This window comes from Manihot esculenta, chromosome 18, assembly GCF_001659605.2.
Source record: "Manihot esculenta cultivar AM560-2 chromosome 18, M.esculenta_v8, whole genome shotgun sequence".
Lineage (NCBI taxonomy): Eukaryota > Viridiplantae > Streptophyta > Magnoliopsida > Malpighiales > Euphorbiaceae > Manihot > Manihot esculenta.
In genome coordinates, this window is record NC_035178.2 from 28,778,486 (window position 1) to 28,782,064 (window position 3,579).

General features: G+C 39.3%; 1 protein-coding gene across 1 annotated transcript; it reads right to left on the minus strand.

Annotated features, from left to right (window-relative positions):
- Nucleotides 1-416: 416 nt before the first annotated feature.
- On the minus strand, nucleotides 417-3,259 carry LOC110611220 (exocyst complex component EXO70B1). The gene has a single exon (XM_021751408.2). The coding sequence runs from the start codon at nucleotides 2,976-2,978 to the stop codon at nucleotides 1,065-1,067; it is 1,914 nt and encodes a 637-aa protein (XP_021607100.1). The 5' UTR covers nucleotides 2,979-3,259; the 3' UTR covers nucleotides 417-1,064.
- Between the last annotated feature and the right edge of the window lie 320 nt (nucleotides 3,260-3,579).

The following is a 3,579-nucleotide window of genomic DNA, read 5'->3' on the forward strand; positions in this document are numbered from 1 at the left end:
CAATCTTGCGGGGGCGTATTAAGGATAAAGACTAACTATAACAGTTTTATCTATTTTTAAGTATTTGAGTTATAGCTGTATACTTATCTTGTATTTAGTTAGTTGTAGATATTAAGGATAAAGACTAACTATAACAGTTTTATCTATTTTTAGTATTTGAGTTATAGCTGTATACTTATTTTTAGTATTTGAGTTATAGCTATATACTTATATTGTATTTAGTTAGTTGTAGACATTATATAAGCTTTTGTAATACGTTCAGTAAATAATACAAAAACCCTTTTCTCTATATTTTTCACTCACCAAGTCTCTGAGTTAATTCCCACTTTCAGACATTGTTGCCAGTCAAAATTTTATAGCTAGTGCCATTCCAAGCAAAGCCTCTGTCAAATTAATGCCACCATTAACAGAATTAATAAAACGAAATTGTGAAGATCTAATTCTCATTCCCAATTCTTTACAAGAGATACTGTCCAAGTAACCTCTCTTTTTCATCATTTCACACATCAATTTAGCAAAAGCAAGTTCAACTATCTCCACGATCACTGATTTGCTATGTGCTGTTTAATAATTACACAATAAAACATTTGTTAAATGCACCACTTACAGCATATATTGTTCATTTTAACATCAAATAACCAATGTTTGCTGGGAACCTTTTTTTTTTTCCCGTAATGCAGCAATGTAAGCTGATAAGATTAGCTCTTAATATATCCACTTCTCTCTATAGAGTAAAGTTGAGAACTTGGCAAGTTGCTTGTGTTTCTAATGTTCTTACTAGATTCTTATTCCACAAGCATATGGTGAGCATGCAAATGAAACATTGACACCTCTGGTTTTATGGTAGCATTTATCATATATGACACAACACAAACTTAATTCATCTCAGAAGCAGGATAACAACCTGATTTGATCATGTCACCTACCCGTAATTTTGCATTCACTATGAGACATTCAATGAAACATCCCGCATTAGTGGAGAAACGTAGTCTTCTTCTTATATTCATTAAAACCAATATCCAACTTCATTCATGTACGTTAATGGAACAGGCAGCTTCTTACCTTTAGTTTCTGCTTCCAGCTGATCCACTAACTCCCTGGAACAAATCATTAATCCGGGCTTCTATGTCTTCCACAGTGTACTTGATATGCTTGTCAGCATGTTTCCCAACTTCTGGAGAATTCTGGAACCTTTTAATAAAGTTTCCATACGCTGGCAACAAAAGGTTGGCCAAAGAGATTCTCATCTCCTTTCTTAGCTGCTCATCAAATATTATCCATTGGGATTGAATTTTGTAAGTCTCCTCGAAGTAGGAATTGAAGAACTTAATCTTGTCTTTCATATGCAAGAACTTCCCTGCAACATTAGGAACTGCAGAGCTATTATCAGCTTTCAACGCTCCCAAGGCTTTGTTCCATGTGATTCGCTGATAACTCATTTGAAGTTGCTTTATTTTTGCTGTATGTTTCCTAATCCAATCATCACCCAGAAGAGAACCCAATTCACTATCCTTGACCTTTTGTATAATATACCTTCCATTATTCATCATGAAAACAGTGCACAAAGCAGAGTCCCCATAAATCTTAGATTTCATCTCTAAATTACTCTCTAATAGCTCCATAACCCATGCTATTTGGACAGACAATGAGGAGGAAGACGAATCCTTGGATGGAACAACATTAACATTCTCCTCAAACACTTGTTCCAGCGTCTCTCTGGATCGACAAGCAGCACGTAGATAATTCATCACGTACCTTGTGATGGGATGTAGCCCACCACGAGGGACTGGAGCCTTGGCAGGGTCTCGCCGGATCAAATTCTCCAGCTCCATAAATATCCCTCTAATCGCTTCTCCTAATCTCTTCCATATTGTAACAGCATCATTCCTAAGAACTAAACAGTACTGATCGGAGAAATTATATTCAAAATCGGGCATTAATTCTCTCAACGTCTCAAACAAATCCAGAATCTTAAACAAACGCTCCGGCGACCGGCTTCCGATAGCCACCGCGTCAGCGAAATTCAGAATCTGAATCGTGGATCCCCGACACACCTCCATAAACGACAAATCAGCAGCAGATGAGAACCCAAAAAACACGCGATCGCATAGGCGACGCTCGCTTGGGAAGAGGATACGTAGCGCGACATTCGCTGCTTTAATCCACTTATCAATCTCGTCCTCGAGGTCGTGCCACGACATTTTCTGAACTTCGATACTCAATTTCTGCATCCCTAATCTCGACATGCTTTCCTCCAGAAACCCTCTCCTACAGCTACTGTACACGTGTGAGCAATCTTTACCAAAACCGGCGGCCACCATTCGCTTAGCGATCTCATGAAGATCGTTGATCGTCCCCGACGGAAGCGCGTCGATCACAATATCATAGTCGGTAAGAGGTTGCGCCACAGGGATCTGATTGTGATCCTCGCCGTTTGTCACAATCGCTTCTTCCTCGTCATCATCTGAATCAAACAACAGGTTTCCCGTTGACTCGCCATTGGCATATGGCGGCGCCAGTTCAAACGACTCGCACCCACGTTCCATCAAGAGCCTGAACTCGTCCTCCAGCCGAAACATAGCCTGCTGCATAAAGTCCTCGGCGCGTACTATACACGCGCTGATGGATTTGTCAGCGGTGGCCATTGGCTTCCAGTCTCGGATCGTGGCTATTAATTCGTCGATGGAGTCGAGGAATGCAGAGGAATCAGCAGAATCAGCCCAGATCGGGTGATCAGCGACCACGTACTGAGAGATCTGACGTTCCAAAGACCCAAGCGTCTGTTCGAGAGAAGCACAGGCTCTCAAATCGTCACCAGCAGCTCCGGCCATTTTCTCCGACAACTTCTCACGGGAAAACCTTCCATCAAAGTTGGAAAAAATCTGCAAAATATCATCAGCCATAGATTCATTATGGCCCAGAGTCTTGGCTATGTGACGCGCCACCGCTATCAATTTCTCTTCGCCGTTGTCTTCCATTACTTTTCTGCTACAGAAGTACAGTGATGTGATCAGGTCACTAAAGAAACGTTTTTAAAGGGCAAAGTTTAGGTGGATAAGATGACCAAGAAGCCCCTGAAAAACGCGGTTTGAACTTTGAAGGCATTGTTAGAAAGACATTAAAGGCAAACGCGAGAGAAGGATTGAAGAAAGGGACAGAGCAGGAGCGTACATAGAAGACTGAGAAGGACAGAGACGTGGATAAAGGTTGGAGACAGTGGCATTCTTCGTAATTCTTGGGGTTCTCTTTGGACTCTTTTTTTCTTTTTCTTTTTTTGCCATTTTTAAATTTAATTTATGTTAATTACCTGAAAGAATCGATGGTTCGACGGCGCCAACACTTTGTGGGTGGAATAAACGAACGTGGTCTACACTAATTCCTGTCGCTTCCTGGAAGTTATTTTCGGTATGTTTTATGTGTCCTAAAAATATATTCGTGAAAAATAATTATAAAAATAATATTTCTTTCCTCCTATCATTTTTTTTTAATTTTATTTTTTATATATTTTAAAAAATATAATTTTATTATTTATTTTTAAATTATATTTATTTTAATTATATTAAATTTTATTAAATACTA